The following is a 21,899-nucleotide window of genomic DNA, read 5'->3' as shown; positions in this document are numbered from 1 at the left end:
GCATGATGCTTTACAAATACTATCTTACATAATTCTAAGTATTTCATTTAATTCTAAGTATCTAGTAAGATAGACAGTATTGTTAACTTGGAATACAGTTGATGAAAATGAGGCTAAGAAAATTTGGTAATTTTTCCAAAGTTGCATAGCCAGTATGTGACAGAATGGGATTAGAACTTAATCTTGTCTTTTCATTATCTGTTGTTTGGTTCCCAATCTGTCTCTGCGTCATAGGTAACCTATTAACTGTGGAAGCTTGTTAAAGCTGTAGACCGCTTAGTGCTACCTCCGCAAATTCTTGTTTAGTGCATCTGGCACAGAGCCCCGGGAATCTGCATTTGTAATAAACACTCTAGGGACTCCTGTATTTTGGAACTGTTGCCTTCAATATTATATTTATGGTGGGCATCCTAATCTTGTCCCTGTTTTTAAAGAAAATGACTTCATCATTTCACCGTTGAGTATCATTTTTGCTGTAAGATATTTAGAGATGCTCTTGGTCAGATTAAGGATTTCCCTATTCCTGGTTGCTAAGAATTGAGTGTTGAATTTTAATAAGCTCTTTATAGCCTCCACTGACCAAATCATATGCATTTTTTCCTTTAACTTTTTTTAAGGTAGATAATAATAGGTTTTCAAATATTGAACCAGCCTGGTATTCCTGAAGTAAATATAACTTGTTCATATGTATTCATTTTTAAAACATTATTTGTTTCAGTTTTAGTGTTCTCTTTAAGATTTTCATAATCTGTCAGAGATTGTCTTTAATATTCCTTCCTCATACTGTCCCTGTTTTGTTACCAGGATGATAATAGCTTCAGAAAGTGAGACAAGAGCACATTTCCTCTTTTTCTGTTCTTTGGAGGCAGTCGTATGAGACTATTCATCTGTTCCTCAAATGTCTGATAGAACTCACTTGTAAAACTGTCTAGAAATTTTTTATCTAGAAATGGCTTAATATTCAAAAGGACTAGTGCAGCCATCCCAGTTTCCTGATTTTCCAGTCTTAGTTGTGCATTTACATTTTTCTAGGAATTTATCCATTCCACTTAAATTTATGAACAATGCTTTTATTTTTAATCCACATCTATATTTATGCTCTCTTTTTCATTTTTGGTATTATTTATTCCTGCTTTCTCTCTTTTTATCTTTTTTTTTCTCTTTTTCTTGATTAGTCTTGCCAGTGCTTTGTTAATTTTATTGATCTTTTAAAGAACCAACTTTTGGCTTTGTTATTACCTTGTCTCATTTTCATTTCCTGTTAACTCCTGATGTAACTGTTTTTGTTTCCTTCTTTTACTTTTGTTGGGCTTATTCTGTTTTTCTGAATTCATTGTTTGTGGTCTGTATTTTCTAACATTAGCATTCCAGGCTATAAATTTAGCTTTTGCTGTATCTCACAAGTTTCATAAAAGTAGCATTTTCAACTATTTAGTTCTAAATAGCTTCTAATTTCCATTTAGACATTTTTTGAGTTTTCTGGTTATCTTTTTGTCATTGATTGGTTTTCAGCTTAGTTGTCTTGTGATCACAGCATGTGGTCTATAGGATGCAAACTGACCCCAGTTCTTGAGGGCATTTGCTTTTGCTCTACAGCTCTTCCCCAGATATTTGCAGTACTCACTACTTTATTTCCTTCAGGCCTTGTCTAAATACCACCTTCTCGGTAAGGCCTTCCCTAACCATCTACCTAAAATTTCACATACCCTTTTCTACTTCATATCACTCTTCCCTGCTTTATTTTTTCTCCTTAGCACTTACCACTTTCTAATATTATCCAACATCGTGTTCAAAACTGGGTAGGGAAGGAAGTAAAGTCCTTAAGGGATATGTGGCTGGGGACAGAAACAAAGTATAAGCTTTGAGAGGAGGGAAAGGTTGAGTGCCTGCAGTGAGATTGAAGAGTAACTAATAATAGTAGTGCAGGTGACCCTTGAACAACAGGGGTTTAAAGTGCTTGGGTCCACTTATACGTGGAGTTTTTTCAATAAATAATACAGTTTGCCCTCCGTATTTCACAGGTTTTGAATCTGGGGATTCAACCAACCGCGGACAGAAATTGCCATCTCCGGTGGTTGAATCCCTGGGTGTGAAACCCGTGGATAAAGAGGGCCAGTAAGGGACTTGAGCGTCTGTGGGTTTTGGTATACGCGGGGGCTCTGGAAGCCAACCAGGCGGATACCAGGGGACAGATGCTAGTGTGGGTAAGAACAACACAGCTGGGGAGTCAGGACTGTGCTCAGAGAGTGGGGTTTTCATTTAATATTTAAGAGGTTCGTTGATCAGTTGTGGATGATGATAAAATCAAGAGTAGGGGCAGGGTCCCTTAAGTAGAATGTGGGTGAAGGTTGTAGGAGGGACATGAATCAAGACATTTGGAAACTAGGGTTTTGAAGGATTCTGGACATCACCCAACATGGTGGTGGGATTTGGGATAAAGAAGAAGGATGTGAACAAAATGTCAGTGTCCACCTGTCTTCCAGAGCTGCTTGATGGAATAGCCCTTGAATAGCATCGTCTGGCTTCTTGTGATTGGAGAAGGGATTGGCTGACTTTCTCTCTTGGTCCATTCTGCGTTCAGGATCAAGGAGGCCAGGTTGAACTGGGAAGGCCTGGAGTGGTTTGAGGAAAACAATCTAAATATAAATCTTCTTAGATAGTTGAAGAAGCGATTGGCTCCTCAGATGCACAGTTCTTTATGGCATCAGTGCAGCCTGTGCAGTTAATCTTGAACCAAAGAATTTCATGGCCTTTTGAGGAATTAGTGCTTTTGTTTTCGATGTTGTTTGTTTGCTTATTTTTTTCCTACCCCCAAGCAAATATTTTAGGAAGTTATAATGCCTGTTTTAGTTGAAATCTAATGTTTCACCTAAATGTTTCTAGTCTGTATTTCTGCAACATTTCTATTGCAAAGTTGCAACTTTTGATTTTTCATTTGTTTTGAATCCTCCATTCAACATTTTCTTCTGCTTCCAAATAAAGTTCTTTTTCTGTGCCTGTCTTTAATTTTAAAAGTGCTAACAGCTGACATGACAGTACTTTCATTGTTACCTGACTTTCCTTTTGTACCATAGTCATTTCCCTTTGGTATTACTGTAGTGGGAGTTTTTGTTTGTTTGGATGGTGGTGGTGGTGTTTTCTTTCTTTTTTGAGCTTTTGAATTGACAGGTAGTGAAATATCTAATAGTTCTTGGTTGGCAGACCGTTAAGAAATTGAGCTATTTACTGTCTTCTGGGCTTACAGCATAACTGTACAAACAAAACAGCTTAATTTTTTTTTAACTTTTATTTTGTTGTTATTAATTTTGTTTATTTATTTTGGCTGCGTTGGGTCTTTGTTGCTGCGCGCAGGCTTTCTCTAGTTGCGGCGAGCGGGGGCTACTCTTCATTGTGGTACCTGGGCTTCTCATTGCGGTGGCTTCTCTTTGTTGCAGAACAAGGGTTCTAGGCACACGGGCTTCAGTAGTTGTGGCTCGCGGGCTCTAGAGCACAGGCTCAGTAGTTCTGGCGCACGGGCTTAGTTGCTCCGCAGCATGTGGGATCTTCCCGGACCAGGGCTCAAACCCATGTCCCCTGCATTGGCAGGTGGATTCTTAACCACTGCGCCACCAGGGAAGCCCAAAACAGCTTAATTTTTGAATTGGAGCTTACTGATGTTGATTTGCTTTGTCCTGATTTGGGAGGCATGATAATATTATTTTTTAAATTATTTCATACTATAGAAATAAGAAGTAAAGGATAAGTAGTATTGCTTTGTAGATTTCTTCTGTATATACATTACTTAAATAGGGTTTCTCTGCCCTCGTGTTCAGTGAAACTATTTTATATGTGCATTGGGCTCTTTACAAAGAATTCCTCAGGAGGTTGTGTGAGGCCTTCATGAAGACCAGATATTATCAGAAAGCTTAGGAAAAAACTGCTGTTCGATGCCATATTGTTTATAAGACATCATAAGGAGAGGGAAAATATAATTATTTGAACTCTTTCAGTTATAAATTTGAAATGTAACTGTTGAATCTAGAGTGGACGTTAGGGCAGGTTTAGTCTTTGGAAAGTGAATCTATTTTTTCAAGTTGCTTATTTTTAATAACAGATTTTAATATCCTTGGATTAAAAGATTTAGTCTTATAATTTTACAATTAGAAGGGACCTTAGATATACTATCATGATGCATGTAGTACTTGTATTTTCCTTATGAAAAGTTAGAACCTGAAAAAAAATTAGCATACTGAAAGCAATCCAGAACAAAGGTGAAGAAGTATCCATTAACATGGGCAAATGAGTAAGTCAGCTATCTTGCTGCCGTTAGTTTTCTGAGTACTAACACATTGGCTTGTGGTTTTAATTGTTGAATCCCTTTATTTTTTTATTCAGTGCTATCCATATATATATCTTCTTATATTTGGCTGTTGGTTAATGGTATGCATAGGGGTCCTAAGTAAATTGTTTAGAAGTGCTATTTGGTAGGTTGGAAAACTGAACATAAACTTGGTAGTTGATTTAGAAGTGTCTTGTTGTGTCTAACATATTTATCTTTCTCTTTTAGGAAACTGAAAATGGCCCTTCAGCTATGCTAGGTCTATAATGGGAAGTGTCACAGTTCGATATTTCTGTTATGGATGCCTTTTTACATCTGCAGCCTGGACGGTTTTGCTTTTTGTTTATTTCAACTTCAGTGAAGTGACTCAGCCACTTAAGAATGTGCCCATCAAGGGGTCTGGGCCCCATGGACCATTCCCCAAAAAATTTTATCCCCGTTTCACTCGAGGTCCAAGTCAAGTGTTAGAATCACAGTTCAAAGCAAACAAAATTGATGATCTGATAGAGAATCATATTGAAGATCCAGAAAGAGGCAACATGAAATTCTCTTCTGAACTGGGTAAGTGTATTTGATTTTTGCTAGCAGCATGTCAAAGTATTTTATCATTGGAAGTTTAACTGTTCTTTAAATCATGTATTGTTCAGAGAATTAGAAATGTGACATTTTTTCTGCACTGATTTATTTCATTCATGAACTAGCTGAGGTCGTATGATTTTTGCAGACTCAGTAGGGAGTTATAGTCTGTTTTGTCCAGTTCTGACTTCAATATTTTATGAGGACTTGGGAGAAACTAATGAGGTCCAGAATAGGAGAAAAAGAAAAGAAAAGAAAAGAAAGAATGAAAAATTAAGTGGCTAGAGAGAAAATGGAACCTATGGGGAAGGATTATAATTGCTAGCATTATTTAATAAGGGAAAGTAATGGTTCAAAAGTGACTGTATTTAACATATTTTGAAAGGCAGAGTTAATTAAAACAGAACATAAACCTTTGAGTTTGGAAATAAGTTGAGATTACTTATATCTAATAAGATTTCTACTTATAAGAATTATTCAGGTGCCGGAATATATTTATTAAATACAGGAGTTTATAAAATAGAAACTTTTTTATTCTTCAGAAATTATATTCTGTTCAATTTGGAAGCAAGACTGAATACTGTAATTTTAGAGTCCTGGTTTCAGCAAATTTTATTTTAAGGGGTAAATGAGCCCTTTAAAACTTAAAAAAGAACTTTGATCTTCATTGACACATCAAATAATAAGTAATTTAAGAGTAAAAGCATACAGTAAGAGATTCTGAGAGATTGAAGGATCCACAGAATATAAAGGAAATGTTAAAACAGATTCTTTTTTCACTTCATCATAGTTTCAAAGAATAAAATCAGTTCCTAGGATTTAATCACTTCCTAATACAGGAGGTTGAACATATTTAAAATTATATGAGGAAATGGAGGCCATTACTTACTTTAGTTTTCATAAAATATACCTTCTAATCTTTTTCAAACAGCCATTTGGACATTTTAAAAGCATTAATGGGAAAATTTCTAGTTTTTTTGTTTATAGTAATTTTTGTAAAACTTTTATAAAGAAGTAACATTGGGTTTACCATTTTGAATGGACTTTGTTTGCCTGTGACAGAAGTAGTGAGAGAATTGTAGATATTTGAAGTGACAAACCCAAATTACCTACCTGAAAAACTAAATTCTTTATTAAAGATCACAAAAAATATTATAGCGAATAAATGAATTCAGCAAAGTTACAGGGTACAAGATCAACACACCAAAACCAGTTGTATTTCTGGACACTAGCAATAAACAGTCCAAAAGTAAAATTAAGGGAACAATCCCATTTACAATGGAATCAGAAGGAATAAAGTACTTAAGAATAATATAGCCAAGGAGGTCTAAGATTTGTACACTGAAAACTACACAGCACTATTGAAAGAAATAAAAATAGACCTAAATAAATGGAAAGAGGTTCATGGATGGAATGCTAAATACTGTTAAGATGTCAGTACCACCCAAAGCAACCCACAGATTGAATGTAAATCTTATCAAAATCCCAATGGCCTTTGTTGAAAAGATGGAAAATCTGATTCTACAATTGATAAGGACTTGCAAGGGGCTCTGAATAGCCCGAACAGTCTTGAACAAGAACAAAGCTGGAGAACACACACTTCTCTATTTCGAAACGTCCTGACAGTGTGATACTGCATAAGAATAGATATGCATCAGTAGATCAAAGGATAGACTGAGAGTCTGAAAATACACTCTGTGACATCTGTGGTCAAGTAGCATCTATGGTCAGTAATACCTGAGGACAAGTAACATCTGTGGTCAGTTGATTTTCAGAAAGGGTGCCAAGAGCAGTTAATGTGGGAAGAATGGTCTTTTCAACCAGTGGTGCGGGGACAGATAGATACCCCCATGCAAAGGAATGAAGTTGAACCCTTACCTCATGTCATATTAAATTAACTCAGAATGGATCAAAGACTATAAAACCCTAAGAAGAAATCATAGGGATAAATAAGATAATTGGGGAAGCACTGCATTCTGTATTTCATCCCCTCACATCTGGGAATCCATAAAACAATATTCTTTAAAAAAAAAAAAGAAACCTGCTCAACTCGAACCTGGGCCCCGGCAGTGAAAGTGCTGAGCCCTAAGCACTGGACCACCAGGGAATTCCCTTACTTGACTTTTAAAATCCAATCTTTTCCTGAATTATTTGACCGTGAAATCTTTTTTTTCTTTTTAACGTCTATTAATGTCCAGTGGAATTAGTTTTCCATGACCAGATTTTGAGAAATGCTGTTACAAGGGAGTCATTCTGTGAGGAGAGGCTAAAGGTTTTATGTGGGAAAGAGAAAGCAAGAGGAGGCTTTATTGTTCTTGGTGAAGGTGAGATTTCTGGCAATATTAGAGCAAAGATGTTAAATTATAATGATCTTGATTAGATCTGTGGAGGACTTTCCTGACCAGAGACTTTATAGAAAGGTTTATCAGTAGTATAATTTTTTTAGGGGAGGAGTTCATATAAAAACTTGCTGTTAAAAAAAAAAAATTTTTTTTTTTTAGACAAAAATTAACAAAACCAAAAACAACCTTGCATTAATTGGGGCCTGTTGAGGTCCATATGGGGTTCTATAATCTATTGCTTTTATGGAAAAATCATCATTAAGTCTCTTTTTTTCTTGGTCATAGGTAAGTTTTTCTCTTGAAAATATTCTTAAGATTATGGCTAGTGAGCAGGTGTCATTTATGGTTAAGGTACACTTGCTTTTTGAGCTAAACTGATAAAAATTTGACTTAAACCTCAATTTACTTTTTTGAAAATGGAGACAAACTAGATTTGAGAAACATGGCTATTACCTGGTTATAAGAAGTTAAGATCATAATATAACAGTAACTGTAGCATTCCTTTCCAGATTTAATGTACTGACTGTGACGTCACTCTTTTGCAGGTATGATTTTTAATGAACGTGATCAGGAGTTGAGAGACTTGGGGTATCAGAAACATGCCTTCAATATGCTTATTAGTAACCGCTTGGGCTACCATAGAGATGTGCCAGATACAAGGAATGCAGCGTATGTTCCTTATTGGTTTCTGCTAATCACTCTAATAACACAGTGTTTTTAGTGCCAGCATGATAAGCCATGGGGATGGTGTTAATATTTTGCAATTAGGCTTATTATTCAGGATACTAGAAAACCTAAGACAGATTTCCACTCATACTGTGCTTGAAGCCACATGGTCTGAGATTGTACTGACAAAGTTCTAGAGCTTGCTGTGTTTCTTTTGAAATTTAAAATCATGTGGGAAAAAGGAGGGAGGTGCTACCTGCATATAATTAAATAACCTTCCAAGCATAAGTTTATTTTAAATGTTTGTTTATTGGATTCATGGCGAAAAGGAATTAATATCAGTGAAGAATTCTACTCATCATCTCACTTTTCTGTTTTCATTATTTTTGTTTCTTCAAAGGCTTTTCATTCATATGGTCAATCAGTTATTCATTCCACAGATCTGTTTCAGCACCTTTTGTGTTTGCTGGACTCTCTATTAGGCCCTGGAAATAAACAAAATAAGACATAGTCTCTTGGTTCACAGGGCTTAGAGTCTAGCAGCGGAGGTAGATAAAGAAGTGAGTAATTGCAGTTACACAAGAATGAGGGCTGTGATAGGAGTTGGTGAAATGGGGTCCTCCAAACCAGAATGACCAGGGAAGGCTTCATCGAGGGTGATGACTGAGCAGTGATGTAAGGGAAGGTTTTCCCCTATATAGGGAACAGATCGAGGCATAAAATTATACTATTTGTCAAAGGGACTGAAACAGTTCACTTTGCCTGTAGTGGAGGAATGGCAAGAAACTGGAGGTGGGCAGGGCCCAGACATTGGAAGGCTTTGTATGCCATGCAAAAGAGCATGGAATACCAGATCTTATTGTTTAAGTTAGTGGGGTTTTCTCCTGTGGCTGCTTAAAGCCACTTAATCCTTTTTATCAAATAGTTGCTTACATGGAAGCTCTTTCATTATCCTGATATATATCATAGTTTACTCAAATCTTTTTCTATTATTGGGCAAAAAATAAAATTTTCAAATACAGAATTTCACATTTCCATTATTTCCTTTTGAAACCTCTTTGAGGAGAAGAAACTGAACATCAGCTTATGAGTACTGCATTAAAAACTTGCAGTGATTTTAGTAAAAACATTTTTATGTACCAAAAAAGAAAAAAAAAAAATTCAAGTTTTTAAAACGTTGACCTAAAAATAAGCGGAGTTGCAGGTACTGGAGGGAGAAATCATTAACAAATGTAAAACTCTTGAATAAGAAAACACATTGTGATGGGGAGGGGGAAGGGTAAGCTGTGACAAAGCGAGAGAGTGGCATGGACATATATACACTACCAAACGTAAAATAGATAGCTAGTGGGAAGCAGCCGCATAGCACAGGGAGATCAGCTCGGTGCTTTGTGACCGGGTGGGATAGGGAGGGTGGGAGGGGGGGAGACGCAAGAGGGAGGAGATATGGGAACATATGTATATGTATAACTGATTCACTTTGTTATAAAGCAGAAACTAGCACACCATTGTAAAGCAATTATACTCCAATAAAGATGTAAAAAAAAAAAAAGAAAACACATTGTTATCTTAAATGCTTTTTAAAAACTTGTTAATAATGTAAGGAAGAGGCCGAACAAGGGAACAGTTAATGTTTAGTGAATAATAACCTAAAACATTTGAGCTTTTAAAATGTCAGAATTTTCCCATATTTGTCTTCACAGATGTAAAGACAGGTCTTACCCGACGGATCTGCCAGTCGCTAGTGTTGTTATTTGTTTCTACAACGAAGCCTTTTCTGCCTTGCTCCGGACCGTGCACAGCGTCCTAGACCGCACGCCAGCCCGGCTTCTTCACGAAATTATCCTCGTGGATGATGACAGTGACTTTGGTAAGGACTATTGTAATTGGCAATGTGGGATCTATGCAGTTGTTCACTGTCGTGCTGACCACATCAGCAGAGCTGACCATTCAGTACTTAGTGGATAGGAGGACCCTCATGCACACAATTGCAACAGAGCCAACCACAATTAAATGCCTGATTATAGGGTAATTTCAAAGAAACTGCACTGTCTTTGTAATCTGTTTTCAAACTGTGCTACCGAAATTTGGCCCTTGAAATTTTTCCCTTGGCTTACCTTTTTAAAAGAGTATTTTTATTTTGAAATAACTATAGATAGACAGTAAGTTACGAAGAGGTCCTGTGTACCCCTTCTCCCAGTTTCCTCCATTGGTTACATCTTACATCATTATAGTACAATATCAAAACCCAGAATTTAACATTGGTACAATATGTGTGTACAGTTATTTGTCATTTTATCCCATGAGTAGATTTCTGTAACCACCACTGCAGTCAAGGTGCAGACTGCACTGCTCCATCACCCCTTCAAGGTTGTTTATATAAACAGAATCATACAGTATGTGACGCTTTGAGATTGGCTTTTTTAACTAGACATAATGCTTTGGCTTACGTTTATCTCGTCAGTCTGTTATATCAGCTGTCTCTAGATAAGGTGGATTGCATTCTGATAGCTCTTAGATGATCTCTGAAGGCCAGTATTTTATGATTCAGTACATACTTCAGACCCTTATTTAATTCAACATAGACTCTTCCTAAAAGTGATTTCATGTACACACAGCAGGATGGAGGGCTGTCCTCAACCTTGTGAGAGAGGTTGTATCCCCATTTTACAGAGGAGGAAATATTAAGTAATTTGCTCAAGATCCTGTAGCTGTTAAGTGGTAGAGTTGAAATTAGACTCCTGGTCTACATAACTCCAAGCCTTCTGCTATTTTCATTACAGTAACCTGCAGAGATACACTGATAAATTGTATGTCAATTACATATTTTTTCACAACTCAAGGGTTTATTAAGCATCTCTTATATATCAACAACAGAATTGGTATGCAAGTATACTTAAGTATACAAAATGAGGAAATGTACACTGAGACCAGTGGGTGCAAAATTCTCAAACCTTGGTAACTATTGAAATCTCATAGAAATAGAAAAAAATTGAATTTCAAAAATGAATGATTAAAAAAACGAAGAATTTGAGTCTGGACCAAGTAGAAGATTGGCTAAGTAGTATAATTCTAGAATTTATGGTGTTGAATTTTTTTTTTAAGTAAACCTGTATTTTTCATTTTGTTGGTATTTTTTCTAAAAGGGAAAATTCATGATCATTTACAATGGTTTATATACTAACTATAGAAAGAATTATTTATTTAATTATATGATCTTTGAAGTTATGAAATTTAAAGGTAAATGAGCTAGAATTTAAAAAATATTTAGTGCCCGTGGAAGGTGCTAAATTAATAAAAGAATGTATTTACTGCTGCTGTTGTATAATTCTTGGTAGGGAAATAGAAGTTGTTTCTCAACTATTCTGAAATGGAGTAGGACTTAATAAATCACTTTGAAACAAAAGATATTTACATATCATTTTGTTTTAAATATGATTTATATGCAGTCAGCCAAACATTCATTCACTCAAGATACTCATTTCAAACATTCTTTATGCAAAGCGTTGTGTTGGTTGCTATGGAAATACAGATAAGTCTATAACTTAAGTAACTATTCCTTTAGGCTAGTGTTCCAACTCTTAACCCTCATTTTTTTCCTTCCAAGATAAGCTATGATCTTCTTTTAAAATAAAGCAGAAGAAGATTCTATATTTGCCTAAAAATTTGTTGTCGCAAGTGCCAGCCACGACTCTAGAGAATCTGCAAAATGTCTGTGCATATGTCTCATGTGGTTTGAACAGTTGTGCGACTCTTCATTTTCAGATGATGTGAAAGGAGAACTAGATGAATACATCCAAAAATACCTCCCTGGAAAGATTAAAGTAATAAGAAATACAAAACGTGAGGGATTGATTCGAGGAAGAATGATTGGAGCAGCCCACGCAACAGGTAGAACTTCCCGCTGGCCTTTCTTGGTGGGTGTTGAGTGATGAGGGCTCTGAGTCTCCTGCCCTCCTGATCCTGCGTCAGTCTCTGAAAAATGGTGTCTTTAGGGGGCACTGCCAGCAGGAAAGGTGAGGCTTGTTCAGTTTGGGAAAGGCCTTTCCATAACTCCAACCCGGTTGTCCCAAAGCACAGGCTCCAAGGAGGTGAACTCTGGAGTCCTCAGTGGTCTGCCTTTCTGGTTTTTCTTCAGTTACATTATATCGATTCAAATGTATTTCTTTTTACGGTTACCTCTATGGAAGGTTGGTGATCCTAATTTTCATTTATGATCTTGATAAAAATTTTTCCTTTTAAAATACATTTATTTCAGTTAAAACAAATGAATTTATTTAAAAATATTAGGTATCTAATACTGCAGGTGATGCCTGGATATGGCAAAAATAATCAAGATAATTTTAAAATTCCAGAACTTTGGGGGGGCGTTCCCCAGTAGTGAAAAAAATCTCCTACCTTCCCATATACTGCTCTCCTCAAGATAACCAGTCACTGGGGTTTAAGTGGTTGGCACTGCTTCCTGCCACCACCCCTCCTTGTATACCCACTGTCCCATTCGCTGGGTTTAGCTGTGACTTCATTTTTAGAATCTTTCTTCTTCCCTCCTTTCTCTTAAACCTGCAGTGAACAGGAGCAATTAACAAAAAATGAGAAGTAGCTCCCCTCCATCCAGTCTGCAGTCATATGCAGGTTGAGTTCAAGGCGAGTTTTCTTCTTTAGAGTCTATTTTGACATATTGAAGGCATGAGATAGAAAATTGTGGGGTATTTGTAGGGAATGGCAAGATTATGTCACAGAACATCATACTGTTATAGTATATTGTTACTGAGAGTTTATTGTTTTTCAGGTAACAATAGTCATTTAGTTTTTGTTTTTGTTTTTTTTTTGTGGTACGCGGGCCTCCCACTGCCGCGGCCCCTCCCGTTGCGCAGCACAGGCTCCGGACACGCGGGCCCAGCGGCCATGGCTCACGGGCCTAGCCGCTCCGCGGCATGCGGGATCTTCCCGGACTGGGGCACGAACCCGCGTCCCCCGCATCGGCAGGCGGACTCCCAACCACTGCGCCACCAGGGAAGCCCAGTCATGTAGTTTTTTTCTTTATGATCTGTTGGTCCTTGTTCAAATATAGTTTAGGATCTGTCAAAAAATAAGCCAGTTTTTGGGAAATCAATCTCAGGTTCGATGTGACTTATTATCTTACTTCATTTAGTTAAATTGTCTTTAATTGAAAAAGTAACATTTTTCGAATTAAAAAAAGCTATTATACATTTTCTCCTCAGAGGAAACTTGATTGAATTGACCTCACTTCACTTGAATAGTGTACAGGTTGAACATTCTGCCTTTCTGTATTAAATGACATCTGGTGAGCTGTATGCTCTTTACATCCTCATAAAGTCCTTCACAGGAGGCCTTGAAGGACATGACTAAGTCACTGTCATCCTGGAGGACTTTCTTGCTGGAGGTATTTCTGCTACTGTTAATTGGAATAGGATGCATCCGGTGCTTTATGAAATTCACGTAAAATCTGTATCAATACATTTCATGGATAAACGTTTGGAAAAATAATAATGCTGTCTGATGATGAGATTCTAAGTTTCTCAGCTGTTCAGAATAACCATTAAGTTATCAAAGAAGTTTGGGATTATCAAAGAAACCCTCACTCACATTTATCAGGAGGAGTTAAAAATGCGTGATAAAGTCTTTACGATTTTAATTTTATTGACTAGAAGAAAAGAGCATCCCGTGGCCGATGAGACTGGGGGGATTAGAAAGGAAGGGTGGGAAATGGAAGAAAAAGAAATGAGTGCGTGGCAGTCAAGTGGTGAATCCAAGGAGAAGGGAGCTGTGTTGCTGACGTGATGAGAGGGCTGCACGCTTCTCTCACTCCTGAGAATCGCTGTGTTGTAGCCATAATCGATAACTGGGGTCATGTGTCTGAGTCACCAGTGAGAATGAGTTACGTTCTCTAATCTCTGTTTACTAAGGCAGGGAAATACAGACTAAACATAAATATTTCCATTACAATAATTGTACTAAAAGTACGCACAGCTGACCACTGTCATTGCACCACACTCCATACCTGGCTGTCCAGAGAACTGAATTGTTCCTGTGAGATTTTGAATCTTTTTACTGAGGAGAATATGTAAATTTTTTCACAGGTTGTGCATATTGTTTGCATATGTTCTTCAATCATAGCAGTACACTTCAGACAGAATTCCTGGCTAACAGACTTCTGAGTACCGGTTTAATAGTTTGGGCTGGAAGGGTGGCAGTTACCTTTCACGCCTGTAAATGCATCAGCACTTGAACTGGTGGCCATACCTAACTTGAGTGCGGTGCAGCTCTCAGGGCCCCTATTGTTTGCCTCCCCAGGAGAAGTCCTGGTGTTCCTGGACAGCCACTGTGAGGTGAATGTGATGTGGCTGCAGCCCCTGCTGGCTGCCATCCGGGAGGACCGGCAAATGGTGGTGTGCCCGGTGATCGACATCATCAGCGCTGACACGCTGGCCTACAGCTCGTCCCCTGTGGTGCGGGGAGGATTCAACTGGGGGCTGCACTTCAAATGGGACCTCGTTCCCCTTTCTGAGCTCGGAGGAACAGACGGAGCTACTGCACCAATAAAGTAAGATTTCTCCTGTATGTGTGAAAAATTCCCAAAAGAGGAAACATACTCAAAGATAATTCCTTTTTCTTTGCAGGAAGCAAAAGTGTTGGCTTAACTTGTTTGTCCGTTAAAAATTTTTGAGTGCTTACCGCATTTGACGTACTCTGCCAAGTCCCAAGGAAAGATTTATGAATAAGAAATTGTCCAGGCCCTCAAGGATTTATATCTTAGTGAGAAAAGCAGAAGTCAACAATATCCTGGGATAATTGTTGCATAGGATAGCCTGGGAGGACCCCCTGTGCTGTGTTGTTTATATCACATACCATGGTTATTGCATTGGTCGTTAACACATCTTCAGTTCTTTGCTGGTGTGAGTGGTACTGTGAAGAACATTTAATACATAAGCCTTTTCTATAATTAGGATTTTAGGATGGATTCCCACTCGTACAATTACTGAGTCATTGTATGTGAATTATTTTCAATTTTCATCCATATTCTCTCATATTATAAATCTCTTATATGTTATTTCTCCTTATTTTTGTTTTCTTTTAAATTTCTCATGTAGATTTCAGAGACGTTTGTCTGTATTTGTACTTTTTAAAGTTCTTAGACCTACTCTTTCTTTTAAACTTTTTTTTAATACAGCTTTTAAAAAATATTTATTTATTTGGCTGCATTGGGTCTTAGTTGCGGCACGCGGGGTCTTTTCGTTGTGGCGTGCGGGCTCCAGAGCATGTGGGCTCAGTAGTTGCAGCACGCAGGCTCTCTAGTTGTGGCACACAGGCTCCAGAGCGCATGGGCTCAGTAGTTGAGGCATGCAGGCTCTCTAGTTGTGGCGCACCGGCTCTAGAGCATGCAGGCTCAGTAGTTGTGGTGTGCGGGCTTAGTTGTCCCATGGCATGTGGGATCTTAGTTCCCCAATCAGGGATCAAACCCACATCCCCTGCACTGGAAGGTGGATTCTTAACCACTGGACTACCAGGGAAGTCCCTTTTTAAAACTTTTTTACTGTAAAAAATAGCATATGTAAAAAGTATATATGTATACATGCATACGATTTAATAAATGATTATAGTGTGAACACTGAAAGTACCACCAAGTCAAGAAGTAGCACCCACATGCCCCCTGTATACCCCTCCCTGGTCACAGCCCCTGCCCTTGTCCTCAGAGGTGTCATTACCCTGACCCACTCATCATTTCCCTGCTCTCCTGGAGAGTTGTACCCCCCATGTATGATTTCTAAATGATGTAATGTAGTCCAGTTCCCTGTTCTTGGACTTCATGTAAAGGAAGCCATGGGACTCATCACTGTCTTCTTTTAGTCAGTATTGCTTTAAAAGCCTCTGTGCTGCATTGTATAGTTGATTCATTTTTATTGCTGTATAATATTCTGTTATACTCATGTATCATAACATTTATCCGGTTTACTGTGGGCAGGGCATTTGGGTTGTTTTCAGTCGTTTTTCCACCTTACAAGTAGTGCTGTTGTCAGCATTCTTACTCATGGCTTCTAGCTTACAGGAGTGAAACTGCCCAGTCATAGGCATGCCTGTCTTCACCTTTAGTTGATAACGTTTTCCCCACACCTCAGGCGACTAGAACGCCATTGGCTCCTCAGCTAGCCTTTGGGTACTTGCCAGCTTCCTTTCATCCGAACCAGACTTGGAGGGGAGGCTGATAGAGAGCTGGGCCAGCTCATGTGGCTGAGGTGCTCTCCTGGCAGGGTGGGGTTGTCTCCTGTTCTCAGGCTTTGTGAGAGAACCTGTTGCAGTTCTTTGTGAAGTCCGTGAAAAAAGCACACCCAGCTCTCAGTTTTCTTCTAGTCTTCACGTGCTTGTAACCCTTCTTCCTACCAGGGCTTTCAGTGCGGGTCTCTACCCTCTGCTCCCCAGCCTTGCAGGTGGGAGTTAGATGCTGGAGCACATCTCTCAGGAGAGCAGGGCTGCACCTGGGGACTGTCGCTCTATGTTTCTGGGCTCCACGACTTCACGTACTGTGATTGGAGGCAGACAGGAGCACTGACCCCATTTTCAGCTTCCCTTTGCCAGTGCAAGAGAAAGTTCCTTGGACTGTTGCTACATGTGTTCTCATTCGTAGTTACAGGGCAGTGGCCAGTTTTTGCCTATTTCATCATCTTCATGGGTATTTGTTTTTCATTGTTTAATTTTTAATATTTTTAATCAAAAACATATATTCACAGTAATAAGTCAAACAGTATAGAACAACTTAGGATGAGAAGTGGCTGGCTCTAACCCTCCCTCCCCATTCTCAGTCCTTCTCCCCAGAGGCAAATTCTTTTAACCACTTTTAGTTTTGGTCTTCCATTTCTTACTTCCTGAACTCTAAATTATATGCATAGTCCTCTTTTCAACATAAAACCAACTATAGGCCTCTCTGTTGGAAAAATGAAGATTTAGCTCATTTACATCACTCCCATGTTCCCTTTATTGTTGTAGGATGAGTTTTTAGTTACTGTATTGGTTACTTTTGATACTTAAAAAAAAAAATCTGTTTCTTGTTCTGACTTTTTTTTTTTTGGTCTGCGTTGGGTCTTTGTTGCTGCACGTGGGCTCTCTCTAGCTGCAACGAGCGGGGGCCACTCCTCGCTGCGGTGCACGGGCTTCTCATTGCGGTGGCTTCTCTTGTTGCAGAGCACGGCCTCTAGGTGCACGGGCTTCAGTAGTTGTGGCATGCAGGCTCAGTAGTTGTGGCACACAGGCTCAGCAGTTGTGGCTTGCAGGCTCCAGAGTAGCAGGCTCAGTAGTTGTGGCGCACGGGCTTAGTTGCTCCGCGTCATGTGGGATCTTCCCGGACCAGGGCTCGAACCCATGTCCCCTGCATTGGCAGGCGGATTCCCAACCACTGCGCCACCAGGGAAGCCCCGTTCTGTTGACTTTCGACGGCATCATTTGACATTCTTCCTTGAACAGTGAGGCTATGAGCACCGCTTTCTCCTTTTTTCCACTTTTTCTCCCCTTTCGGCTGTAAGCTGTTTCACTTTTATTATATCAAGGTTGCTAACTTCTTGAGTTGGATATTTAGATTTTTAAAATTTTTAGCCTTTTTTCTTTTCTAATACATGTATTTAAGATGATAAATTTTCTTCTGATCATGGCTTTAGCTGCATCCCACAAACTGTGATATATCATTTTTTATTGTCATTTTTTTAAACATCTTTATTGGGGTATAATTGCTTTACAGTGGTGTGTTAGCTTCTGCTTTATAACAAAGTGAATCAGTTATACATACACATATGTTCCCATATCTCTTCCCTCCTGCGTCTCCCTCCCTCCCACCCTCCCTATCCCACCCCTCCAGGCGGTCACAAAGCACCGAGCTGATATCCCTGTGCTATGCGGCTGCTTCCCACTAGCCATCTACCTTACGTTTGGTAGTGTATATATGTCCCTGCCTCTCTCTCGCTTTGTCACAGCTCGCCCTTCCCCCTCCCCATATCCTCAAGTCCGTTCTCCGGTAGGTCTGTGTCGTTATTCCTGTCTTACCCCTAGGTTCTTCATGACATTTTTTTTTTTCTTAAATTCCATATATATGTGTTAGCATACGGTATTTGTCTTTCTCTTTCTGACTTACTTCACTCTGTATGACAGACTCTAGGTCTATCCACCTCAATACAGATAGCTCAATTTTGTTTCTTTTTATGGCTGAGTAATATTCCATTGTATATATGTGCCACATCTTCTTTATCCATTCATCCGATGGTGGGCACTTAGGTTGTTTCTATCTCCAGGCTATTGTAAATAGAGCTGCAATAAACATTTTGGTACATGACTCTTTTTGAATTATGGTTTTCTCAGGGTATATGCCCAGTAGTGGGATTGCTGGGTCATATGGTAGTTCTATTTGTAGTTTTCTAAGGAACCTTCATACTGTTCTCCATAGTGGCTGTACCAGTTCACAGTCCCACCAGCAGTGCAAGAGTGTTCCCTTTTCTCCACACCCTCTCCAGCATTTATTGTTTCTAGATTCTTTGATGATGGCCATTCTGACTGGTGTGAGATGATATCTCATTGTAGTTTTGATTTGCATTTCCCTAATGATTAATGATGTTGAGCATTCTTTCATGTGTTTGTTGGCAGTCTGTATATCTTTGGAGAAATGTCTATTTAGGTCTTCTGCCCATTTTTGGATTGGGTTGTTTGTTTTTTTGTTATTGAGCTGCATGAGCTGCTTATAAATTTTGGAAATTAATCCTTTGTCAGTTGCTTCATTTGCAAATATTTTCTCCCATTCTGAGGGTTGTCTTTTGGTCTTGTTTATGGTTTCCTTTGCTGTGCAAAAGCTTGAAGTTTCATTAGGTCCCATTTGTTTATTTTTGTTTTTATTTCCATTTCTCTAGGAGGAGGGTCAAAAAGGATCTTGCTGTGATTTATGTCATAGAGTGTTCTGCCTATGTTTTCCTCTAAGAGTTTGATAGTTTCTGGCCTTACATTTAGGTCTTTAATCCATTTTGAGCTTTTTTTTGTGTATGGTGTTAGGGAGTGATCTAATCCCATACTTTTACATGTACCTGTCCAGTTTTCCCAGCACCACTTATTGAAGAGGCTGTCCTTTCTCCACTGTACATTCCTCCCTCCTTTATCAAAGATAAGGTGACCATATGTGTGTGGGTTTATCTCTGGGCTTTCTATCCTGTTCCATTGATCTTTCTGTTTTTGTGCCAGTACCATACTGTCTTGATTACTGTAGCTTTGTAGTATAGTCTGAAGTCAGGGAGCCTGATTCCTCCAGCTCCGTTTTTCGTTCTCAAGATTGCTTTGGCTATTTGGGGTCTTTTGTGTTTCCATACAAATTGTGAAATTTTTTGTTCTAGTTCTGTGAAAAATGCCATTGGTAGTTTTATAGGGATTGCATTGAATCTGTAGATTGCTTTGGGTAGTAGAGTCATTTTCACAATGTTGATTCTTCCAATCCAAGAACATGGTATATCTCACCATCTATTTGTATCACCTTTAATTTCTTTCATCAGTGTCTTATAATTTTCTGCCTACAGTTCTTTTGTCTCCTTTGGTAGGTTTATTCCTGGATATTTTATTCTTTTTGTTGCAATGGTAAATGGGAGTGTTTTCTTGATTTCACTTTCAGATTTTTCATCATTAGTGTATAGGAATGCCAGAGATTTCTGTGCATTAATTTTGTATCCTGCTACTTTGCCAAATTCATTGATTAGCTCTAGTAGTTTTCTGGAAGCATCTTTAGGATCCTCTGTGTATAGTATCATGTCATCTGCAAACAGTGACAGCTTTACTTCTTCTTTTCCAATTTGGATTCCTTTTATTTCCTTTTCTTCTCTGATTGCTGTGGCTAAAACTTCCAAAACTATGTTGAATAAGAGTGGTGGGAGTGGGCAACCTTGTCTTGTTCCTGATCTTAGTGGAAATGCTTTCAGTTTTTCACCATTGAGGACGATGTTGGCTGTGGGTTTGTCATATATGACCTTTATTATGTTGAGGAAAGTTCCCTCTATGCCTACTTTCTGGAGAGTTTTTATCATAAATGGGTGTTGAATTTTGTCAGAAGCTTTCTCTGCATCTATTGAGATGATCATATGGTTTTTATCCTCCAATATGTTAATATGGTGTATCACATTGATTGATTTGCATATATTGAAGAATCCTTGCATTCCTGGAATAAACCCCACTTGATCATGGTGTATGATCCTTTTAATGCGCTGTTGGATTCTGTTTGCTAGTCTTCTGTTGAGGATTTTTGCTTCTATGTTCATCAGTGATATTGGCCTGAGTTTTCTTTCTTTGTGACATCCTTGTCTGGTTTTGGTATCAAGGTGATGGTGGCCTCATAGAATGAATTTGGGAGTGTTCCTCCCTCTGCTATATTTTGGAAGAGTTTGAGAAGGATAGGTGTTAGCTCTTCTCTAAATGTTTGATAGAATTCGCCTGTGAAGCCATCTGGTCCTGGGCTTTTGTTTATTGGAAGATTTTTAATCAGAGTTTCAATTTCAGTGCTTGTGATTGGTCTGTTCATATTTGCTATTTCTTCCTGATTCAGTCTTGGCACGTTGTGCATTTCTAAGAATTTGTCCATTTCTTCCAGGTTGTCCATTTTATTGGCATAGAGTTGCTTGTAGTAATCTCTCATGATCCTTTGTATTTCTGCAGTGTCAGTTGTTACTTCTCCTTTTTCATTTCTAATTCTGTTGATTTGAGTCTTCTCCCTTTTTTTCTTGATGAGTCTGGCTAATGGTTTATCTATTTTGTTTATCTTCTTAAAGAACCAGCTTTTAGTTTTATTGATCTTTGCTATTGTTTCCTTCATTTCTTTTTCATTTTTTTCTGATCTGATTTTTATGATTTCTCTCCTTCTGCTAACTTTGGGGTTTTTTTGTTCTTCTTTCTCTAATTGCTTTAGGTGCAAGGTTAGGTTGTTTATTTGAGGTGTTTCCTGTTTCTTAAGGTGGGCTTGTATTGCTATAAACTTCCCTCTTAGAGCTGCTTTTGCTGCATCCCATAGGTTTTGGGTCGTCGTGTCTCCATTGTCATTTGTTTCTAGGTATTTTTTAATTTCCTCTTTGATTTCTTCAGTGATCACTTCATTATTAAGTAGTGTATTGTTTAGCCTCCATGTGTATTTTTTACAGATCTTTTCCTGTAATTAATATCTAGTCTCATGGTGTTATGGTCGGAAAAGATACTTGATACAATTTCAGTTTTCTTAAATTTACCAAGGCTTGATTTGTGACCCAAGATATGATCTATCCTGGAGAATGTTCCATGAACACTTTAGAAAAATGTGTATTCTGTTGTTTTTGGATGGAGTGTCCTATAAATATCAATTAAGTCCATCTTGTTTAATGTATCATTTAAAGCTTGTGTTTCCTTATTTATTTTCATTTTGGATGATCTGTCCATTGGTGAAAGTGGGGTGTTAAAGTCCCCTACTATGAATGTGTTACTGTCGATTTCCCCTTTTATGGCTGTTAGTATTTGCCTTATGTATTGAGGTGCTCCTATGTTGGGTGCATAAATATTTACAGGTGTTATATCTTCTTCTTGGATCATTATGTAGTGTCCTTCTTTGTCTCTTCTAATAGTCTTTATTTTAAAGTCTATTTTGTCTGATATGAGAATTGCTACTCCAGCTTTCTTTTGGCTTCCATTTGCATGGAATATCTTTTTCCATCCCCTTACTTTCAATCTGTATGTGTCTCTAGGTCTGAAGTGGGTCTCTTGTAGACAGCATATATATGGGTCTTGTTTTTGTATCCATTCAGCCAATCTGTGTCTTTTGGTGGGAGCATTTAGTCCATTTACATTTAAGGTAATTATCGATATGTATGTTCCTATTCCCATTTTCTAAATTGTTTTGTGTTCATTATTGTAGGTCTTTTCCTTCTCTTGTGTTTCTTGCCTAGAGAAGATCCTTGAGCATTTGTTGTAAAGCTGGTTTGGTGGTGCTGAACTCTCTCAGCTTT

At 38.3% G+C, this 21,899-nt stretch overlaps 1 protein-coding gene across 7 annotated transcripts in view; it reads left to right on the top strand.

The window, feature by feature from the left end:
• GALNT11 (polypeptide N-acetylgalactosaminyltransferase 11) overlaps positions 1–21,899 on the top strand; it is a 54,712-nt gene that overhangs the window by 17,481 nt on the left and 15,332 nt on the right. For 4 of the 7 annotated variants that reach the window (XM_033408361.2, XM_033408358.2, XM_033408359.2 and 1 more), the window contains exons 2-7: positions 4,547–4,879; positions 7,093–7,218; positions 7,782–7,905; positions 9,606–9,772; positions 11,668–11,793; positions 14,218–14,467. In XM_033408361.2, the coding sequence (XP_033264252.1) occupies positions 4,585–4,879; positions 7,093–7,218; positions 7,782–7,905; positions 9,606–9,772; positions 11,668–11,793; positions 14,218–14,467 (1,088 nt within the window). In that variant the 5' untranslated portion in view covers positions 4,547–4,584. Of the gene's footprint in view, positions 1–4,544; positions 4,880–7,092; positions 7,219–7,781; positions 7,906–9,605; positions 9,773–11,667; positions 11,794–14,217; positions 14,468–21,899 lie in introns of those variants that run through there. The other 3 variants (XM_033408360.2, XM_004281219.4, XM_049715160.1) reach the window with 2 other exon arrangements.

Source organism: Orcinus orca, chromosome 9 (assembly GCF_937001465.1).
Source record: "Orcinus orca chromosome 9, mOrcOrc1.1, whole genome shotgun sequence".
NCBI classification, from domain to species: domain Eukaryota; kingdom Metazoa; phylum Chordata; class Mammalia; order Artiodactyla; family Delphinidae; genus Orcinus; species Orcinus orca.
The sequence above is the reverse complement of the archived record's forward strand: the minus strand, read 5'-3'. Positions and strand labels throughout refer to the sequence as shown.